Here is a 21,452-nt window from a genome sequence, read left to right as displayed (position 1 = left end):
CACCCAGAAGAATCATCTGGTCTGCAGAAGGAACTTTTTCAGACGGTCTGATAAAGGAGATGATATGATCCCTCTTTGACCTTGTTTTTACTTTTCGTCGTAGGCGCCTACACATTGATGAAAGTTGCGAATCAAAATTGACCAATCGGCACTCTGAGAGACATGAGATGATCAGACATGCCTAATGGAAGGGATGGTAGCTGGGTAATGATGTGATTGACAATAGCAAAGCTAACTCCAGCTTTCTGTCGTTCACTGCTGTCTTGCCAATCCAAAAGAAGGTATGGCTTTTCTCTTTGAGTTGACTTTGATCGCTGAAACGAGTTTCTTGTAGAGTAGTGATGTCAATGTTGTAATGATCCAATTCCTGTGCAACTATTGCAGTTTGTCTTTCAGAATACACTGTATGTGAAGTGCCAGAGAGGGTTCGCACCTTCATGTTGCGATCGCAAGTTAATATTTCTTTCTTATTCTGTTACGGCATAGATGAAGACCCACTAGCCATGGCTGACCAGTCAGGAGAAGGTTAAGCAAACTTTGTTTACAGTATGTTTACTATGGGTCTCCCAGTATGAGGCAGACAGTACACCCCGATGGAGGGCTGCCTGGTCACCTGAACAGTTGCCTTGCATTATTGTTGTTCGTCAGCAATGCACGACCACCACATCCAGGCCACCTGTGCGCAGCGTTCCAGCTGACTGCTTTCAGCTTCTTACACCTACCGTCACCACCTTCGCTCCATCGCCAGAGGACATAACCATCTCCATCTCTGCTTGTGTCATTGTTTAAGGTACCAGGGCTGTCGCGCACCAGACCGTAGCACCTTCTGGACCTGAAAGGTTAATATCCAGTCGAGCACCAATGTGCAATGACTGGGGGTCTACTCGGTTTCCCTGCAGTAAAAAGAACATCAAGAGCCTCCACTTATAGAATTGATGCCATCATAGGAACAGAGAACTCCTCATCTGCTGACACAAATATACGAGAACTGCTGCTGCCTGGCTCCAGGGCAGAGAATGTCACTGCCAAATAGATAGAAAACTAACCAAAGCCAATTGACTCTGTCTACCTGGGTTTGAAATCATCGTTGTCCCTCTCTAACCCTTGCCCCTCTCCCCTGTCCAATTCAAAAACCCATTTTCTCTAACTGCTGCCTTGTGTGGTTGGAACTAATTAACCAGGATTCAATTGCAAGTTTGATTGACGAGTTGCATCATTAAAGAGGAGTGATTGTTGTGCCAATAGACCTGTACTGCATAAACATTGGCAGGAATTTAATATTTTTGGGGGTACGAGCGCACCATGACCAACACTTTACAAGCTACAGTACAATGGGATTTTCACACATCAATTGCGAGTGGCTGACCAGCCATATTTACTCCAAAACACGATTTGCCCCTTTGAACCCCTATCCCAGCGTCGGCAAAGGCCTCGGATGCGTGTTTTGAGTTTCCCTGGGAAAAGACTAAATTTATGGGGGAAATGCAATGCCAAACTCCATTGCAATGCCATAAAGCTGTTGAGATGTGTTTTGTGGTTCAGTATATCAATCAACCGGTTTCTTCGCATATCTATATGGGGGAAATGCTTTCACTCCAAATTCATATTAATTTCGGTAACATTTCAACTAATATCACAATTCGATAATTGTGCACAAAACTCAACCAAATAAAATCTCCACCACACAGTAGCAAGAAAAAGCTAGAACGACACTCGGAAGAGCGCATACCTCCACCAGGCTGAACAGTTTACGTTCTGTAGCCCGCTGATCGGCCAGATCTGGATCTGGACCTGAACCAAGATCTAAATGACATTTTTCTTGTCACCTACCCAACTCATTCACCAAGTATTGTCATAACTCATGCATAACTTTTGGTGTTTTCCTGCCTGGATATGAGGTGCTCCTACTTTTGGGTAATATTAAGCTACTCAGATGAAGTTATAATAATGAGATAGCATGACTGGTTGCTCAATTTAGTCGATGCACTTTTGTGCCACGGAAACACTAAACAGCGATGATCAAGTCAGAGAGTGGGGATGTTCGTCATAGCAGAGCAAAACCTATCCCGAACAATCCTGCTGTTACAAGTAGAACGGAAGTCATAATTTTGGAGGTAACTTTCCCTTGTAGTTTGTCCTTCCAGTATCACTGTGACAAACCTGCTGATGAGTTTTTGCTGCTGTTACCTCTGCCACTGAAGGTGCACGGATGTTATGTTTTTCACCCCTGTTTATCTGTCTGTCTGTTTTCCTCTGAGCAGGACATCTCCAAAAGTTGTGGATTGATTCAGATATAATTTGGTAGGCAGGTTGGGTGTGATAAGAAAGAATTGTTTCGATTTTGGTGAAGATCTGGATCTGGATCTGAATACGAGAATTTTTTTAAAGTAATTCTTCACCATTGAGAGATGGGGGGCCAAAAATGATATATAGCATGATATTTCAAAAAGTTGTGGATGAGTTTTGACAAAACTTGGATAATGAGTTGGTTAAGTGACAAGGACACACCGATTAGATTTTGGTTAAGGCCTGGATCCAGATCCGGCGTATCAGTGGGATCCAACCCGTAAACTGTTCGGCGTGGCGGAGGTAAGGCCTAAGTCACATTTGCTCTACGGCGAGGATACGTTGGCCGTACCCCCTCTGAATTGACAGAAACGTGCGGTGGCCGCAGAGTTTCTGAGGTGGCCTCAGGGTGGCCCTACGCCATTTGGCTATATTTTACAGGCCGTAGGGTCGCCGTGGAATTATAGCGTGGAGTTATAACTTTTTTTCATTTCTACGTTCGCCGTAGCAATTTGACAAGCCGAAACAAAAGAACTGGTAAAAAAAAAAAATAAAAGAACCCACTCGTTACCGTCCGTCTGGCCGCACGTTCGCCTTCGGGCCCCCCTGCGGTCGCCTTGCGGGCACCTTGCGTCTGCCTTGAAAATTATATGGCCGCCGCAGGAACGCCCTAAGGTCACTGTGCGACATCAAATCAAAGACCGTACGGCAACCCCACGTTTTCCGTCTCCACAATATATAAATACGCCGTGCGGCTCCGCGAAAAAAAACAAAAAAAAAAACATGTGACTGCTACATTGTGTGACCGTGGAAATACTGCGGCCGCCGTATAATTGCTAGTGGCCGTATATTTTGGAGACCCCACGGCCGCCGTGGCAAATGTGACTTAGGCCTAAGTGATCTATCGAGTGCCATTTCAGTTACAACTGCAGTCTAACTCACGAAAGGTTTTGCTGTGCTACGACGATGATCCTAACTGTCTGATTTGAGCATCACCAGTAGCAGATCCGGGTGGGGGGAGGAGGGTGCATCCCCCACCCCCACCCCCCAAATACTTCCTCTCACATCAAAAGCTATCGTTTTATTGAGGTATATATACCCGAAGATGTGGTCTGAGAATGTATGATAACTCGATATTCCCCAGACCACAGCTGATGTTGACTGCATCATTCAACATGGAACTGGCAGGAATTTTCTCTGTACCATTCAGTTTGTTCCCATGATGGACACTTGATGATTAACGAATTAATGGAATAATTTGTCATCAGAGATGCTTCTTTTCTCCGAACCATTCATGAGCTAATAAATGGAATGTTATCCCAAGTATCAGATGATCCAGAGTCCTGATCATTCTGTTTGAATTTGACACTGTCTGTGTTTACAAGAGTTGAGAACGTGCCATTTGACTGTGGGAAATTCTCGAGGGTACACAATCGGCGTCAAATGCGTTGGAGAAGAAATCTGTGTTATAAGTGATTCACATAGTCGAGATGGTGAAGGTAAATATTCAGCTGATGGAAAAACCGTAATTCTAAAGGTCACTTCCATGTCAAACTTTGTTCAATACGTCAGAGATCTTGATTTGTTTTGACCATGACGTCATTTGTTTCATGATATGCAATGTCTGCTTTTTCATTCAATTGGATTTTTTGATGAGACGATAATTAAAATATATGTTGAGCTTTGAGCAAAAGTTTTTTTCATTAGAGTACTTCTTTTCAAGTGTTTTAGAGCATTCTTTGTCTCGTCCAGACATTTAGAATAGTCTTTAGAATTTATGACAAAAAGAAACGCCCACAGAAAATATTCCTCTCGCTCTGCTCGTCAAAATTGTGTTTTTCAGTGCAATGTAAATTTTTTTCACCCCCTTACCCCCCCCACCCCCATTTCTCAACCGAAAATCATAGCTCCACACCTGATCGCTGTTTAGTGTTTCTGCGATGCAAAAGTGCAACTTTACTATAATTCACCGTCTGTCTGTTCCCAGGTACCACAAAAACGGCTGAAGCGATCGCAACCATTTTTTGGGTGTGTAATCCTGGGACCCCTTGGAGTAAAATAGGCATAAATATAATAACATGACCCCCTTGACGGCTCCCGTAGGGAGCAGGTGCTTCTAGTCGTCTAAATTGAGCAACACATCATTCAATCTCATTATTACAACTTGGTCTGAGTAGCTTAATACTACCCAAAAGTAGGAGCACCTAATAACCAGACAGGACAACACTTTATTCCTTGTGTCATTTGGAGGTATCATTGAAAGCAAGTTGTTGGATGTGTCTCGATGAAGAACATCGCTGCACATGAATCCTTGTGTTTTACGTAAATTTAATATTTTCACATCAATTCCTCTTCTTTGGCAGGTTGCACTGGTATTGTTTACAGTGTTTGTAACATATACCATGCTTCCATTGAGCGTGAAAGATTCTGCTGTGGCTGGAGGTCTCCTTTCTATTTCCCACATCATCATTATAAGCTGCTACTTATTCTCCCAGAATCTCCAGTTTCAACGCAAAGACATTGCATTGCAGGTATTTCAGCAAACAAATCGTTTTTTGTTTCTATTTAAAATAAATATATAACTTGCATAAATCCTTGAGTTATGATTTTTTTTTAAAATCCTCTTTGGTGAGGCAGATGGCAGCCTCTAATTAGTCTAATGTATATGATAATTTGCTGGAGGGTTCTAGATACTCCAAACTAGGAATGTTTACATCTTTGAGAAACTACTGGTGTCATGTAGTATATTTAAGAGATACTGCATGTGAAATTGTCTGCTGAGATAATGTGGAGCAAGTTCTAGACTACCGATTCCATCGGCTGAAATGGCTATCCTTGGGTGAGTTATTTGTTAATTTGAAAAAGTGTGAACTATTCTCCACCATCAGGTAATCTGGAACAGGCACTACCTGTTGGCTGGTTCATAAGAGCAAAAGGAGAATTTCATGATTTCAGACACTGCAATAGTCCATTGTGGACGTGCGTGCTCGTACAGTGCTGTGCTAAGGTTTGGGTTATTTTCACTTTTGCATGCTATTCCCAATTTAACATTTGTGGGAAGTTAGAAGTGTGCGATATGGGTCGATAATAATAATTCAAATTTCTGTGAAAGTCAATTTAATAACAGTTACCTTTAAGCATAAAATTTTAATTGGGAAATGGAAAAAGTTTTATAATTTTGATACATATTATATACAGTACTGTGTTTATATAACCATTTATCTAATGATATCCACTTACCACAAAGAAAATATGCATGAAACGGGTTGTGGATTTTTGTACAGCGATTAACAAATTATTTTAGTAATCAACACCAGGTACATTAATGCAAATTACAAGAAACCGAAATAAAAGTTGCAAATCGGTGAATATATGAAATTTGTTTCATTAGCTTGTTCCCTTGCTTGAAAGTCTGAAATGAGTGGGTATAGAAAGGTGCCAAGGAAGCATCTTTTAATGGAACAGCATGTGAAGATCCAAACTCTGCGAGAAGAAGGGTATACGATGAAGAAAATTGCAAAAAAGCTGAAGATCACCTCCAGTTGCGTGAGGTACACTTTGCAATGCCTGAAAGAAACTGGCTCAATACAAGACATTAAAAGACCAGGAAAACCCAGAAGAATCTCCCCAAGGCCTCCAAAGCCAGTCGCCGACTGGGCATCCTCCATCGTGCAAAGTCCTTCCTTGGCACACCTGAGCTCCTGACCATGTACAAAGCTTTCATCCACAGCTCGATGGAGTACTGCTCTCCCCTCTGGGGTGCTGCTCCTGCCTCTCACCTTTCTCAGCTTCACGCTGTGGAAACCAAGGCATTGAAGATCATTGGTATCTCCCATGATGAGACTGAGTCTTTGGGGGTTTCCCTCTCTCACCGCAGGCACATCGGTGGTCTTTCTGTCTTCCACCATCTCCTCTCTGCCCCCCCCCCTCGCCTGTTCTGTCTGCTATCTGTTCAGCCCATATTTCCGCAGAGTGCTCAAGATTCGCTAGCAACCCCTTTCTGGTTAAACTACCAAAATCAAGAATAACTGCTCACCTTCATTCTTTCATTCCTCTTTTTTCCTGCCTTTGGAACAAACTCTCACACTCTCTTCAATCCCACTACTCCCTCCAGGTCTTCAAAACAACTTCACCACCATCTCTTATCTTCCCCCATCCAAAACCATGATCTTTTCTACCCCTGCTAATCCACCCAAACCCACCTCCTTCATATTCCCTGCTTTCCTTCCCAAAAGCCCCAGTCGTGTCCATCTTGTTTATCCTGTTTACCCCACCCCATCTCTCTCCTTTCCACAGATCTCCTCATGTGTCTATCCCCCCACTGTTTTGTGCTTCCCTCTCCCGTCCCTCTTGTCTTCTGCTCCCCTTGTTATATGTTCTATGTGTTAGCTCTTATACGAGCCTTGACATTGTATATTTTAAAAAGTAGAAAAGGCAAGACAAGCACTTGATGTTGCTCAGCTTACTCTATAGAAGAAAATCAAGTTAGCAGCTGACAAATGAAATGAGAGCAGGCCTGAACATTAACATCTCTTCCAACACTGTGCACAGAAGACTGCTTTCAGCAGGTCTCCATGGCAAGGTTGCAGCAAATAAAACATTTCTGAGACACAGAAGGGGAAAACACTGAAATTTCCAAGGCAACACCAAGATTGGGTGACTCAACAATGGATTCGGGTACTCTGGTCTGATGAATCGAAGTTTGAACGTTTTTGATCTTTGTGACGACAGTTCGGATGCCAAACACCTGGAGAATGTTATGACATGCAATGCTTGCAGCTTACTGTTAAACATGGGGAAGACTCTGTGATAGTCTGAGGTTGTATCTCAGCTTTCGGTTTTGGAAAACTTGTTAAAATCAATGGGATGCTACCAAAAGAGAAGTACAAGCAGATACTGCAGCACCGTGCAGTAACAGGTGGAAGTTGTTTAATCGGAGAAGGATTTGTTTTCAAACAAGGTAATGATCCAAAATGCACTTCCTCGAGAGTAAAACAGTATTTGAGGAACCAGGTTACAGCTGCTCCAAATGTTACAATGGTCACCCCAGAGTCCTAATGTGAGTCCAATGGAGGCCTATGGAATTACCTGGAAACAGAGAATAACAAGAGGATCCAAACTAACCTTACAGCATTGTTGAATGTATGATAGGATATTTGGCACAATATTACTGCAATAGTGCTTCAGTGGTATTCAGGAAGTATGGGTGAAAGAATGATGGCACTCAAGAAGATAAAGGGTGGACACACAAAGTATTGATTGATACTATAAAATTACACTTCTTGTTATTTATTTAAGCACTTTGTTTCACACATATTTATAAAGGCTGTTAATTTACAATAATTAACACATATGACTCTTATCACAAATGAGTTGATTGATTTGCCCTAAAGCATTGTTAAGTGTGAAAAAGGGGGAGGGGCATAGTTAGATTATACCAAGAATAGTATGGATCATATAAATGCATGTGGTAGATTTCCCCCTGAAGAGCTATTTTCCAGAGGTAAGCGTAAGCCACATTCTAAAACTTGCACTGAGGAGGCAATAAGAGGTTAACGTTAAGACAGTGTAGAGTAGGTTTGTTGTGTAAAACTGCCTGTAAATCAGGTGAGGCCAGGTGAGATCTTGTGGCATCAGGCATTTCACAGCAAATGTACACTGGAAAGTGCATTGCACTTTCAGAGGAACGACCATTACAAACTGTTTGGCCAGTGTGCTGCAAGCTTTGGTGATGAGGTCGGCTGCAGAGCCTTGGATGTGGGGTGGAACCTTTTTGTACAGGGCCATCCCATAGGGCAGGATGGCCCAGAAGATTGCCCTGTCCATGGGCAGTGGGTGGGCACGAACTGAAGCTCTCCGTGCATGGGGAAGGTCCTAAAGTTCATGAGGGTCGTGGCCACGCTCCACGTGACAGTTGAGCTTTGCATACGGCGATTCTCTCTCTCTCTCTCTCTCTCTCTCTCTCTCTCTCTCTCTCTCTCTCTCTCTCTCTCTCTCTCTCTCTCTCCCTCTCTCTCTCTCTCTCTCTCTCTCTCTCTCTCTCTCTCTCTCCCTCTCTCCCTCTCTCCCTCTCTCTCTCCCTCTCTCCCTCTCTCCCTCTCTCCCTCTCTCCCTCTCTCCCTCTCTCCCTCTCTCCTCTCTCTCTCTCTCTCCCTCTCTCTCTCTCCCTCTCTCCCTCTCTCCCTCTCTCCCTCTCTCCCTCTCTCCCTCTCTCCCTCTCTCCCTCTCTCCCTCTCTCCCTCTCTCCCTCTCTCCCTCTCTCCCTCTCTCCCTCTCTCCCTCTCTCCCTCTCTCCCTCTGCTTCGCCCTCCGAAGAAGAAACGTCCCTCTCTTTTTGCCTCCCTCATCACCATTTCCACAACTCCATCGCTACCTGAGCCGGACTTTGTCTGTGCAGCACCGCTGCAACCAGCTCGTGTCAAGCCCTCGTCTATCCCCATTATTCATTGTTTGCGAGTCTGGTAAACTGTGCCATTTTGGGGGTAGGCTTTATTTATTTTGTCTTGTACATAAGTTCAGTTTTTTGTGCCTTACCTCCTCCATTTTTTTTGTCCTTATATGCCAGATCTGTCTGGGTTCTGTTGTCTTGTCTCTCCTCTCCCTGTGTCATATTTTATTATAAGAGACGTTTTCCCACCTTTTGCCTCGCGCGTGTTGTGCCGTCAAGTTTGGCCTCGGAATGGAGCGATCCTTTGGGTGTTGCAGTTGTTTTCAAATTGCCCAAAAATGGTGGTTATAAAGTATTTGTGCTTTAAAGGAGAATGGCATTCTTCCTTTTATCGGTTGTAGTGAATGAGCATCAGATACCTGACCAACTTTGGAGTCAAGATCTGTTCCTTTAATACTGAAAGACACAATTTATTATTTATTATTTTTGGCTTTCTCAGATGTCCTTTCTTGGTGAGATGTTGCAGAGTATTGTTTACATCCTTGAAAACTTGCTTTTAGTTTAAGTTTTGCACAATGGAGTAACATACGATGTGTGAAATTTTTGTAACGGCCCTTTTTCATGACCGACCCATTGCATATGGATTTATACCATCCTGTAGTACTTGCTGAAATGTCAGGTAATATCATTAGGAAATGAGAAGCAACCAAAGTACTGAAAATGAAAGTATTTTATAAAACCTAAGTGATTATTATTTCAAACAAGATTCCCAAACTGATGGCCTTGTGCAGTTATCTAAATATGAATTTGCTATTTGGTGCTTAATGCTGCATCTGCGTAATGGGGTTTCCCACACCCTACGCATACATATTATTTATACCCCACCGAACGGCTTAACTTGCAAAGTAAATATGGTTGTCAAGTTTTTATTTTTATTTTTTCTTGCAAAACTGTACCTCGTGTTTGCATCGTTTTTTGTTATTATTGTTGTTGTTGTATTATAAAAAAGATTATATTGTTGACAATATCATCTTCCATGAGAATCATATGAAGCTATTATTGTTGAATAAACATTCTTCATTCCTATTTATTTTGTCTATTCTTCCTAATGTGACCAACACCTACCGAGCAGCTTGTGGCCAATGGTGTGATCTTCCTGTGTGGAAACTTGGTCGGTGCTTATCACAAGCACTTCATAGAGCGAGCCCGAAAGCAAACCTTCCAGGACACCTGCAACTGTGTGCACTCACGCATGAAACTGGAATCTGAGAAGCGGCAGCAGGTACGCAGCACAGGTTGTTTGGTATTCACCAACCTGTGCTCTTGAAGTTAAATATAATCCTGCAGAAAACTGATTCATTTAATTCATATTGTTCTCGTAATTGAAATTAATGGAATGAATGGGCGGACATGTCGATGATCTGAACATCACTGTTCATAAGCAAGTGCTCCTGTCCATTGAATGGTGTTGAGAAGTGATTTGCCATCAATTATACTTCTTTTTTCAAACTTTTTTTTCCACTAAATTTCATCTGATTTTATATAGTCCAAGTAGGATAGCATGTAGTACAAGTAGGATCTGTATCATACATGTCAAAAGGGACACGTGGCATCGTAAACCAGTGACTGCTCCCAGAGCGTTTTGGTTTTGAACAGGTCATAAGACAATTTCATTTTGACATCTAGCTCCTCCACAAGCCTCAACTTCGATAAAAAGGGTCTTTGTATAAATAAATTTGAAAAAGCATTCAGCTTTGAAAAACCATTTGAAAGATTTTTTTTTTTTTTTTTTTACCAATTTTAAGGGAAACAAACTATCATATTCTTGGAAAGTCGTGGTTTGCTAATAAATTTCCTTGTATCCATTTCACACACACAAAAAAACAACATATTCTTCGGTCTGTCGAAGAAACAAAGCCACCTAGTTAATTATTGCTAAGTCCCATATGGCTGTGTTGTTTAAAGTCTAATCTTTTGTTTGAATCCTCTGCTTATACAATGTGATCATGTGACTTTTTCATCACATTTATTGTGGAGGCAATGTGCATGTTTGACCTTTAAAAACGGTTCAATCGTATATCCAGATGCTTGGATAGTTTGAACCTTTTCTCATTCATTGAAAACGATGACTTGAGTGGTGAATAAAACTGTTGAATAATGAATATTGGAGAGATAGGCCAGTGCATTCATTGCAAACATAACAATGGTAAGATTGATCCGATGAATTCATCCCAAAGGCAAACAGTTTAAGAGCAGTGACTGTGATGTCTCTTTGCAAAGTCACCTATTGAACACCTCGTGTTCTCTCACACACACTATTTTTAAAACATATATTTCATATATATATATATATATATATATATATATATATATATATATATATATATATATATATATATATATATATATATATATTAGTTCGTTATTTGTGGGAAAGTCAATGAGGCATTAAAGTTTATCTTGGTTGGATGGCCAAGTGGTTTACAGTGCTATTTATTTTGTGTGCTATCTTCTACTTCATTGTTATGATTTAAGGGAGGTTTTGATTTACTGCTGGGGTTTCATTGAAGTGTTGGCTGCATTTGCTCCTGCCATGTGTTGGTCAGGCTGTTTATTTGTTACCTCCATCACCGAAGGTGAAGGGGGTTATGTTTTCACCCCTTTCTGTCTGTTTGTTTGTTTTTCCATTTGTTTGTGTACCAATGGAGGTGAGGAAGGATAGTACGGCAGCTTAACCAAAAAATAGGACCGCGTCTCCTGAAGCTTACCTGTATTCGGACCAACAGTCACCCCACAGGCCCCCTAGAACCTGTTATTTTAATGCTGTGAACAAACTTTGGTACATCATGGGTGTTGAAGGTTGTGGTCAGATTTCATTGAAATTGTGTGTGTATTTTCGTAAAAGATAGCAAATACCTATTTTGGGAGGTCAACTCCCCCCTCCCCTCAGTCGAACTCCTTAATGAGTGCAGATTTTCATGCGGTCAATACACCTTCGTTAGGGATCAGCTGTGAAGCTTGTGGCCAAGTTCCATCGAAATAATGTGTTTAGTTCAAGCGATAATGACAAGTGTTTACAGACCAACTCACTGACTCACCTACAGGTACTGCTCGATCACATAAACTCACCGGGCTTAAGTCCAGGTGACCTATAAATGGGGACACTGTACAAAAGCACTAAATTTGTGGATCACTTTGTGATACCTTCCTGTTAGATATTTTGCTGGGGACCATGAAATTTGATGTCTTGAAGCTGTAATTAGAATAATTTAGGCTCTTAAAGCATTTTTTACCAGCAAATCACATTAAAATTAAATAATGCAGGATAGTAGTAAGTAAAGACCCATTTTTTTTGTTGCAGCTGCCTGACTATAGCAAGTAAATATACATATGTTAATATATATATATATATATATATATATATATATATATATATATGTCATTCTTATTAATTATTATATATATACAGGGTGTCCCAAAATTTTGTTTACAGTTTTGAAATTCCATAGAAAATCAATGAGGGGGGGGGGTATTGGAAAACCGTTTTTTTTGGATTTGAAAGTGTAATGAGTTAACAGATCAGTCGACATCGATATGTGCTTTGTCAGAATGTCAGAAAAATAACACAGAAACAAAGTTTTATAAACTCCTCACAGAAAAGGTGTAATCATCTTATATATCCTTTACCAATTCTCACCCCAATCGTAGCTCCTTACAGAAACATGTCGATCATTCTCCGATGTCTCTATTTGAGACATTTATAGCTCCAAGGTTCTGTGTATTTCAACTGAGCCTTCTTACATGTTTCTAATACCATGGAGAATGTGGTCCACATGGGGAGTGTTGTGGAATTTTTTAATCCCACCTTGTTGTGATCGTTGTCCTCCTGAAGGATTCTAACTGGCCGATTGTGGAATCATTTTTGACTTCAGGCAGAGTTTAACGTTTGTCCGATTTTGTTATAAAATCCTGCATAAAACCCTATCGACACTGATAAAACCGATGTCCACACAAGTCCTTCCTTGTGAAACAATTTATTTTCTAATTATCCACCATACACTTCTCACCCTTGTACAATGAACTTAAGAATCCCTATTGATTGCAATATTATTTGGTTCTATTTCATTTATTCTTACTTTAGTTAACAGTTAGACCAACCCGATTCAATTCACTTCCACATTACATCAGAGAGTTTTATTCTAACTTGGTACTTGGTCAGTTCCAAAGAGTACAAGCCACTGAGATTCTCATACTTTCTCAGGTACTTGCACTGAAATAATTTTACATTTCAAAGCATTTTATATTTTCATGAGAGAGACGTTGGGGGCTATTCACCCAGACTGAAGACGTGTCCTTTAGACGAAAAGCCACTTCGTACATTTCTAAGCAAAGGTTCGTTTATCAGCTCGGTCACTCTGCTCCAGAACAACACATTTCTTATCATTTAGGGCAAAAGTCTTTTGGACAGAAATGACAGCCAATTCAACTTGTAGCATAACAGTTACATTTTCTTAAACTCCATTTGTTACAATTTAAAATACATAAATATAAATTTTTCCCCCACAGGAGCCAAGACTTGTTGGCCTTGTCCAGAGTCCAGCCTTGTCCTTCAGGAGATGGAGTTTCTTGCAGGGTCACATCACTCGTGGTCCAGATCCCAGCCTGGTGGACAGCTCGCTTTGAGTGCTTAAACAATGTGTCTTGCGTAGGTGGGATGTTTTCCATTGATTTGCTTTGTTGGCAGAATATCTCTCTCCGTGCCTTGTTGACAGAGTCCTGGTTGCTGGTCTTGTCATGGAGGACAACGGAGTAGCATTCTAGGAGTTTGAAGATGGTGCTGTCTGAAGCATGGCGACCTAGCTCACAGTTTTGATTGACTGCAATGTAGGAGAAAGCATCTTGGGGGTAGGACTTCCACGCTTCCCATGCAGACTTCTTCCCCTTTACAAAGAAGGCAGATGTGCAGCCTGTGAAGCTGTGGAAGATGGGCAAAGCCTTGGCTTGTTCTTCTCCTTGCCCATCAGCGATGGCATTGACATGCAGATGTGTGAAATTGTTTCCGGTACCAAAAGCCACCCATATGTTTGCAGCTGGACACAACGTCAGAAAATAGTAGAACATTCTGACCAGGATAACAACAATGTTGGTATCCGCTGTCTGAATCCGGCAGATTGACAAGCCACACTTTAATCCATCATGCAGGTGAATTGGAATTCTGGTGTCTGCTTCCTCATAATTGCATGGGGGCATGCTCTGACTCCTTCCTCTAGAGACCACTCCCTGGCCAGAGATGGTGACGCCCTCCTTTTCAGGCGGGAAATACATGCTTGTAATCTTCCTGGAGAGGAATTCGAAGAGTTCCTGCTTATTGTTTGGTCAGGCCAGGTATGGGAGCATGCGCCGGAGCAGCGCATCACTGCGTCCACTTTCCGCTATTACTCCAGGGGCCTCCGTCCGGCCATCCCCCAGGCAAATACCTGGCCCATCCCCATCTCCTTGATGCCCATCAACCTGCTGCAACCACGAGGTGCGTGGTCGGCTCATTGGCCTCCTTATTGTTTGGATCCCTCAAAAAGTCCTGCCAGTTCCCAGGGATTTTGTACTGGCCATCTACCTTCAAGCGAATGCCTTTGTCCCTTTTCTCTCTTGTTGATTCCTTAATACTGCTGCTAATGTAATTGTCCCACAACACATCTACCCTATAGAGCTCTCTAGTTGTTTCATGTGTGGAAGGAAGACTTCATCTGCATATGGATTGAAGCAAAACTATCGTGGGGGGTGGACATTCTTCATGCCAAGTGTGAGTGAGCCCCATGGGTGAAAGGGTGTGCACGGTATATGGAAGCAAACACACATGGTGGGGGGTGAGGATGGTTTGAGGGAGGGGTGTTCGGTTTGGGGGGGTTTATAGTGCAAAACCACTCTAGGGTAGTGAACAGTCTTCATGGCAAGTTTAAGCGCCATTGGTCAAAACGTGTGGCTGGCATATCGGAACACACACACACACACACACACACACACACACACACACACACACACACACACACACACACACACACACACACACACACACACACACACACACCTCAAATATGTTTATATATAAAACAATAATTATGACCTAAATTCGATTTCCAATGTCATACAAAAAATGCACTTTTTTTTTCTTGACTTATTTATATATTTGAGAAAAATAGGCACAAATAGTTATTGGTCATTATAATGACCCAGAATGACCTGGGCCAGTGGTCTCCAACAAGAAATTAATGTATTCAACATAAATAATGAGAAAAAAAAATTGGTGCCTTTGTCCGGTATGTCCCCTTTTTCTGAAAATAGTCCCAAGCTGCAGCAATATCGGGTGCGGATGGAGGGGGGAACAAGAGAGGTTTGTGGTGGTATAACATGAGGTCTCACCCCACAGAGAATGGTTGAAGTGACTCCTTCCTTGTAAATAGAGATTTCTCCATTGTTCCTTCAGTAAATCACTGAACACAAGTTGTGATCGAGTTCCCATTTACTGTTTTTAACATTCATCTTTCATTGTTCCTGTTAGCCTGGTGTTGGCTTAGTGGTTAGGGTGGCGGCTTGGGATCCCAGGGTCCTGAGTTCAAGCCCCTTTGGCTGCTGAATTAACACCAGGGGGTTGACTCAGCCTGTCATCCATCTGAGGTCGGCGAAATGAGTGCCAGTGTACTGGTACCGGTGTATGCCCCGGTTAGAATAGGTATACCATATCCCTGTGTGTCGTAAGAGGCGACCAGGGTTGGCGTCAGGAAGGGCATCCGGCCATAAAACATTGCCTCAAGAAAAAGCCAAACCCCTGCACAGCAGGGAAAAATGGCTGTAAAAACGGTCATTCTTTCATTGTTCCTGTTACAACCTTAACTGTCATTCCCATTGCTGACACCTCTATCGTTGTCAAAACAATTGCCTCATTCTTTGCATGTACCTTTGTGTTTGTCTAATCGTCTAGACCCAATGATAGTCCTTTAGTTCAGCTGGCTTTTCCTTTAACATGACCCTCCAGTGAAGACTGCTTTGTTTTTAATGGCCTGATTTCCGCTTGGCTAGTTTTAACTTCTGCCTCACTTTAGTTTCTGGTACCGTACAATTAATGTGAAATAATACAGTCTATATTCTGCCTGGACACCCTGCATTTTCAGCTGATTTTTGTCTTTCATTTGTAAGACTAACAGAGTACCCGCCCTATGGGCGATCTTGTTCCCAGCATGCAACACGTTCTTCTGACGTGTACTCTCATTTGGGCGGTGTCGAGGCAACTGACAGCTCTGTATATGCAAAAACATAAATAACCCAGGTTACGTGCATCAAGTAAAAAATATGCCGACTGCTTATAATTCAAAACACCTCACTGCACTGGAGAACGTGGGGACAGGAATAATGAATGTAATGTAAATGGTGGAGACTTGTAATACCCTCTCCCACCTGTAGGTGGCTCAACATGATACACATTTACATCGAGAATTTGCATCCCCTCCCCCCCCCCCCCCCCAAGATCACTGGCAAAGATAAAAAAACACCCTTGTACACTAATTGGGGTCATGTTGATCTAATGTAGCAAGTCTGGATGTAATCGGCCCACAACTGGAGGAGGAGTAGCGTGACATATACACACACACACACACACACACACACACACACACACACACACACACACACACACACACACACACACACACACACACACACACACACACACACACACACAACACTGGTCCGTGAATTACAGTAAGGATGGCACAAGTACATTTCTAAGACAACAACAACAACAACAACTAACTATTTTAATGCTCCCAATTTGTCCCATATTCTTGTGGTGTTAACTGGGGAGTGTTTTGGGGCCAAATCTTTCACAAAATGGCTGGTCAGGCCTAATATTTGACTGAAGGTGGTAGGAATTTGTAATTTGTTCACTGTGTCGGAAGTAACTCACCTACTCTTAGCCAAAGACACCATGTGATCTATAACATCCACCAATGACCAGTGTTGGCAGACGGGTGCTCACGTTTGACATCCTCCTGATGGATAGCATGTACGTTGTTGTATCCTCCTGCATGTGAAACATCACAGTGACAAATTATAGCTGAGTCACGATTCAAAACCAAGCTGGACAACTCAAAGGTGAGTGCATATACCTTTAGACTATCCTGCCAGCCCAAGCATATTTCCAAGGGTGAGGTTTCAAATGTTGAGCTTGCACATCCTCCCCCTCGGAGTTGTCTTTGGAGAGATATTATTCTTTATCCATCCCTTGTGATAATCATGCTCTGTGTAATTTGTATTACAATGCGAAACCATGTTGTAATATTGTTGAAACTTTTTCTTTGCGTTGTTACTGACAATCTAAATCTTCCTTCGATTTAATGTTGTGGGGTTTTTTTTTTTTAATTTCTTTTTGATTAAAGAATACAAAAGTCAAATGAATACCTTCCACCCAATTTCATATACTTTGTTCATTTAACTATACTGGTATTTCCTCTCCAGGAACGGTTGTTGCTTTCTGTACTTCCTGCTCACATTGCCATGGAGATGAAGGCAGAAATTATTCAACGTCTCCAAGAACCTTTTTGTAGATGTCGCCTGCCTGATAACTCAAACAACTTCCACAACCTGTATGTGCGGAGACACAAATGTGTAAGGTGAGGCAAACCTGTCATAACGAAGAATTCAAGGATAATAAAAGTGAGGTGAGAGAAGATGTTTTGTGTGCAACGAGCTGATGACACTTCTCTCTCCCACCAGATTTTTGTATTGCAGGTCATGCACTGTATGTAATTTCGTGTTTTTTTAAATATCATGTTATTTCGAAATAAATATGCACTAGAGGTGAGTTATTCTACAATATACTAAAAAAAGGGTGTATTTAAATGCAGACTCGTTTGCCTGTTGCAGTGCTCGTCACACTCCACATGTCACTATATATATATATATATATATATATATATATATATATATATATATATATATATATATATATATATATATATATATATATATATATATATATATATATATATAGTATATAACAGCCTTTTTACAGCCATTTTTCCCTGCTGAGCAGGGGTTAGCTTTTTTTGCGGGCTCCATGCAACCATGGTTCCCTTGTTGAGGCAGTTTTATGGCCGGATGCCCTTCCTGACGCCAACCCTGGTCACCTCTTACGACACACAGTGATATGGTATACCTATTCTAACCACGGCATACACCGGGACCAGTACACTGGTACTCATTTCACTAACCTCAGAAGGATGACAGGCTGAGTCAAACCCCTGGTGTTAATTCGGTGGAAAACGGGGCTCGAAATCAGGACCCTAGGATCCCAAGCCAGCCACCCTCACCACTAAGCCAACACCAGGCATACAATATATATATATATATATATATATATATATATATATATATATATATATATAGAGAGAGAGAGAGAGAGAGAGAGAGAGAGAGAGAGAGAGAGAGATAGATTTCAATTGCTCTTACCCATACGCCAAAGGTCTAAAGCCGAAGGCCTGAAGCCTTAGGCCTTCGTCCTATAATACTGTGGTCCACAGAACCAAAATGGCAGACGTATGATTTTCCTGGTTACAATTGTCGGTGGAGTCATGCCAGCTGTCCACCCAATGCAGACAGCTTTATTATGTTTTTAATATATCGGATATATCATCATCATTATCATTTTAATTATTTTGCAATTGCTTTATCAATATTTTTTTCAAAACCAAGACTTTCCTCCCTTTCATAATCTTTCTGTGGCAGTTACCCCAATGTATCATGCAGATAAATGGATACTTTATTGGCCCAAATTCATCAAATTTATCAGGCTAATAATACAAAAGCTTCCAGCCCAGTGACAGTTTGTACAAAATAATAGTAATTAATAGAAATAATTTCAATTTTACATTGCACAAGTAACAATACATAAACTATCTCGATGCACATTACACAAAATCAAATATATAGAAACACAGGTGTGCAGCCTGTGAGGCACAAACACATGCTGGTCAAAGACAGCAAGCGGAGCAGCCAGTCAGGCACACTCCAACAGCTCATCAAACTATAATATGATTAAACTAACATAGGAATGACATCAATATTTTATTGCAGATGCATTTGCTATACACTGCAATGTACGAATAAAATAAATAAATATTCTACCACTAAATTAAAATGTAAAGTTTAACTAGATGTGTGAAGAATGCCATGGAATGTGTCAGTGACATCACAATTTGATATCAATGTGATGCCTGAACATGATAATGGCAACAGAGATGACATTGTTGTAATGACTGTACATCTGAACACAGTACACAGGGATGCCATTGTCATGACTGGACAGCTGAGAGGATGCCAAAGTAATGGACGGATGCTGAGGATAATGCTGAGGCAACAACTGGACAAGCCAGACCCCACCAATCCGACGAATAGACAAATTTGATGCCAGGGATGATGCCAAAATGACTGGACAAGCCGAGCGCTGAAGACTATGCCGAAGTGACATATGGACAAGTCAGACACCAAGGATGATGCATAACCATTGACTGGATAAGTGGGTTGCCGGGGACAAGGCCAAACTTCAACACAAATTCAAGAGAGGATGACTGGGAAGTCGGATTCCAGGGATAATTCCGAAGTGACAACAGGACAGGCTAGACTCAGGGATGATGCTGAACTAGCCACTGAACAAGCCGAATGACAGAAGTGGTGCCGACTGCACAAGCCCCAGAAGTACATACTTGGAGATGGAGACATTATGGCTTTTTCTGAAAACTGCTCTGAGCACTGATATCACCGCTCAAACCTTAAAAAGTTGCTGGTGGGATTCAGTGGAAATGGTGTAGTTGTCTTTGAGCTCTTTGGTCTGGGCTTAATTGCTGACCCAACTACAATCTCTCACCCTGGTGCTTTACAAGCTGGGTGTTGCATCCATGAGTGAGCCATCAGTTGGCAGGTGTATGCACCAAGGGAATAAATAAACAGGAGAAGGGATTCGAGGGAAGGAAATATTGGAACCTGCAAAAAGATGGGGAGAATTATTCGGATTCGTATTCTGGTATTCTGCCCAAAGGCAGGTTCAGTACTGCCGAAGCAGTTTCTTAGCAAGGATTATACTGGATGTTCTGTCATTGCTTTCCCAGAGGGAGAAGTCGGGGAGGGTGAATGAGGACAGAAAATATCGTGATGAGATGGATTATGAAGTGAGGTAGTGTTCTGCTGCAAACTTGAAGTATGGAGGGCTTTCTATTCCATAGGCAGAAAGCATGTTCGAAAAGAGCGAGGTGCTGACTGTTGAATACACATTTTCAATGGCAGCATGCACTTTTGACAGCGTGTTGCTGCATCCACTTTTCGCTGATACTCCAGGGGCCTCCGTCTGGCTATCCCCCAGGCAGATGCCTGGCCCATCCCAGTCTCTTAGGGTTAGGACGTTCCAGGCACCCACCCGAGGAGACCGCCGTCTGGTGAACGACACCTCAGCACGACCTTGACACACACTACAGTATGTTTTGCAGAGTGAAGTGTTTTGTAGTGGCTGGAGTGCAAATCCTGCCACCAACCTCCTGGGGAAGGTAACCAACTGCGGGAGGACATCCGCAGATGCAGTTGGCTCACAAGGAGCTCCTCCGACATTTGACAGGTTTTGTTTTTAATCCTGCTGGGTGTCCATATCCACCTGCAGACCAGGGGAACCTGGTGGTTTAGTTGCTGATACTCGACCAAGAACAGGTTGGTACAGGTTTACATGTTACCCATAGCAAGTCACAGATCTTATCTGGCATGACCTGACAATTGCATTCTATTCAATGCTCAAGATGTATCCATTGATACAGTGCTTGTGATATCTTCAGCCATACTAGAAGTACACTAATCAGCCTGGAGTTGAGAGGATCTGATTTTTCAACGTGCTTGTGTATTGCAATGACGTTAGCTGTGTCACAAACAGATGGAAAACGGCTAAAGGTGAAGGATAGGCTGAAGACGGCAGGCAAAAGATAATCTGCACAACAGGATTTGAGAGCATAGTCACTGGTGTCAGCTGGCACTCTTGCAAAGGCTCAGTTAAGGCTCACCAGGACGTTCTCTACATTCTCACATAAAAAAAAAGTCTCATTGTCCAGGAGGCAGTGGGTGCAAAAGTGTAAGGTGGGGACAAAGAGGAATGGAATGGGTGAATGAGAATTGATGCAAACGCTGAATCACAACATTCTGCCATGTCTCGGGCGGCATCGGCTGTGAAACGATTGTTGGTGAGGGAGAGGATAGAGTGATCGCATAACCTCGAAACAGACCAAACAGAACTTTGAAGGAGGAGACAGATTGGAAATTTTAGCCTCAATGTTTGCTCGATAACATTTGCTGACTCATCTGTAGTTGAACATACATTTGATGAAATCATTGCAGAATGGCCTAAGTTTTCCCTGGAGCTTATCTGGGCCCTATCCTAATGTTGTAACCCAAATTTGGTCGCATTCTGACTGGTGGGTCTGGAGAAGAAGATTTTTGGAGGAGTTTATGCCATTTTCCGAAAAATTTACTAAGTCGGCCATTTTGACCTACTTCAAGTCACGTGACCAGAACGAGCTTTGCAATCCAATCCGTGTTTCCAGCCAGGAGAGGAATGTTGCTGCCAAATTTCAGTGGTTTGGCCGGAGAAGTCGAAATAGGAGACGGACAGACGAAAGGTGTGCGATGACGACACCTTATCTGGAATTTAAATTCCAGATAAGGTAAAAAGCAAGCTGCTTGACTGCACTGCCTC

At 42.1% G+C, this 21,452-nt stretch overlaps 1 protein-coding gene across 9 annotated transcripts in view; it reads left to right on the top strand.

Moving 5' to 3' along the window:
* LOC147016535 (adenylate cyclase type 2-like) overlaps window positions 1-21,452 on the top strand; it is a 148,267-nt gene that overhangs the window by 35,918 nt on the left and 90,897 nt on the right. For all 9 annotated transcript variants that reach the window (XM_085845270.1, XM_085845269.1, XM_085845272.1 and 6 more), the window contains 3 exons: window positions 4,650-4,817; window positions 9,807-9,956; window positions 17,183-17,337. In XM_085845270.1, coding sequence (XP_085701396.1) covers window positions 4,650-4,817; window positions 9,807-9,956; window positions 17,183-17,337 — 473 coding nt within the window. The remainder of the gene's footprint in view (window positions 1-4,649; window positions 4,818-9,806; window positions 9,957-17,182; window positions 17,338-21,452) is intronic.

Source organism: Eptatretus burgeri, chromosome 11, assembly GCF_056783735.1.
Source record: "Eptatretus burgeri isolate ZD-2024b chromosome 11, Ebu_testis_v1, whole genome shotgun sequence".
Lineage (NCBI taxonomy): Eukaryota > Metazoa > Chordata > Myxini > Myxiniformes > Myxinidae > Eptatretus > Eptatretus burgeri.
The sequence above is the reverse complement of the archived record's forward strand: the minus strand, read 5'-3'. Positions and strand labels throughout refer to the sequence as shown.